The sequence below is a fragment of the Malurus melanocephalus genome, unplaced genomic scaffold (assembly GCF_030028575.1).
Source record: "Malurus melanocephalus ecotype Western Australia unplaced genomic scaffold, MMel_1.1 scaffold_2827, whole genome shotgun sequence".
In the NCBI taxonomy this organism is placed as follows: Eukaryota; Metazoa; Chordata; class Aves; order Passeriformes; family Maluridae; genus Malurus; species Malurus melanocephalus.
This window is the reverse complement of record NW_026626059.1, coordinates 6,242-8,128: the sequence shown is the minus strand read 5'-3', so window position 1 is coordinate 8,128 and position 1,887 is coordinate 6,242. Positions and strand designations below refer to the sequence as shown.

The window sequence follows — 1,887 nt, the reverse complement described above, 5'->3', positions numbered from 1 at the left end:
CCAAAAATTCAGAAAAACATCCCAAAAAATCACCCCAAATCCTCCTAAAATTCCACGAAATTCCTCTAAAATCCCCAAAATTTCCCAAATTTTTTCMAAATTTTCCCGAAATYCCCAGATTTCACCCCAAATCTCACCTGGATCAGGAGGCGCCGGGACCTCTCGAGGCGCCGCACGCGGCTCAGGCCGGCGGCGTGACAGAGGGACACGGCGTTGGTGGACAGCGGGGTGCACATCCCCAGCCTGGAAAAACCCCAAATTCCCAACATTCACCCCAAAATTCTCAAAAAAATTAAAATTCCTGAAATAAATAGGAAAAAAAAACAAAAAAAAACCCACAAAAATCCCATCAAAAACCCAAAATGCTGCCCAAAAGTGGCTCAGGGAAACGGTGTTGGTGGACAGCGGGGTGCACATCCCCAGCCTGGAAAAACCCAATTTTCCCCCCATTTTTTCCCCCCAATTTTCCCCCAATTTCCCCCAATTCCCCCATTTCCCCCATTTCCCGATTTTCCCAAAATCCCCATTTTTCTCCCCACACCTGGGCCCGATCTCCAGCAGGACGTGGTGCCCGCGGGGGCTCAGGAAGCTCTGGGGGGCCACGTCCTCCCCCTGGGCCTGGGGGGACCCCAAAATCCAGCGCAGCGCCCGCTGCTCCTCCTCGTTTGGGGCGGAATCACCTGAAATCACCAAAAAAAAAAAAAAAAATTGGGAAATCCTAAAATTTCCAAAATAACTCCCCAAAAAAATCTGTTAAAAATAAAAAAAATCCCATAAAAATCCCATTAAAATAAAGAAAATCCCATCGCAATCATTTCAAAATCAAACGGTTAAAATAAAACCACAAAAATCCCACAAAAATACCCCAAAAAATCCATAAAAATCCCATTAAAAAAAACCTCCACAAAATTCCACTAAAAATACCCAAAAATCACCAAGAAATCGCCAAAAAAAATCGGAAATATTGCAACCTCCCCAAACTTGCCCCAAATGGGGTTTTTTGGCCCAAACTCACCGGCCCAGCCCAGGTAGTAGCAGAGCTCGCAGCCGACCCCGGTCACCCCCGGCTCCACCCCTCGGGCCGCGCTCAGGGGGGACCCCAAACCCGAGGGGACCCCGAGATCGGGAACCCCCCCCGGGGAGAGCTCGGGGCGAACGTAGAAACGGAGCAGCTGCATCTGAAACGGGAAAACAAACAAACACACGGGAAATGGGGGCAGAATTGTGGAAATTGGGAAATAAACCTGAAATCCTGGAAATCCTCCAATTCGGGGGAATCTCCTCAGAAATTCCCTTAAAATCCAGGAACCAAAGCGCCCAAAACTCCCCCCAAACCTCAATGAGCCCAAAATTTCCCCAAAAACCCAAAAATCCCCAAAATTAAAAAAAAACCCCAAAATAACCCAAAATTCCCCAAATCCCACAAAATTCCCAAAAATGCCTAAAATCACACAAAATCCCCCCAAATTCTCCCAAATCCTCCAAAAATTGCCCCAAAAACTCCCCCAAATTCCCCCAAATCCCCAAAAAGTTCCCAAAAAATTCCACAACATCCAAAAAAAAATCAAAAAAAATCCCAAGTCCCCCAACATCCCCCAGAAGAATCCCCAAAAAGCCCTCAAAATCCCTCAAAAAATCCCTAATATCCCCAAATTCTCCCAAATCCCCCAAAAATTCCACAAAATTCCCGCAAATTCCCCTAAAATTTCCCCCCAAAAATCCCAAAAGTGCCCTGAAAATTCCCAAAAGATTTCCCCCAAATCACAAAAATCCAAAAACAAATCTCCCAAAATTCCCCAAAATCTCCCAAAATCCCCGCAAAAAAATCTGCCAAATTCTGCAAAATTCCTCAAAATCAAAAAAAAATCCCCCAAAACCCCCCCAAAA

General features: G+C 45.8%; 1 protein-coding gene across 1 annotated transcript; it reads right to left on the bottom strand.

Annotated features, from left to right (window-relative positions):
* Positions 1–6: 6 nt before the first annotated feature.
* On the bottom strand, positions 7–1,377 carry LOC130587946 (phosphoribosylformylglycinamidine synthase-like). Its single transcript, XM_057388913.1, has 3 exons — positions 1,016–1,377; positions 542–680; positions 7–243 (listed from the first exon to the last, which is right to left on the bottom strand). Exons 1-3 carry the CDS (start codon positions 1,176–1,178, stop codon positions 66–68), a joined length of 480 nt encoding a protein of 159 aa, XP_057244896.1. The 5' UTR covers positions 1,179–1,377; the 3' UTR covers positions 7–65.
* Between the last annotated feature and the right edge of the window lie 510 nt (positions 1,378–1,887).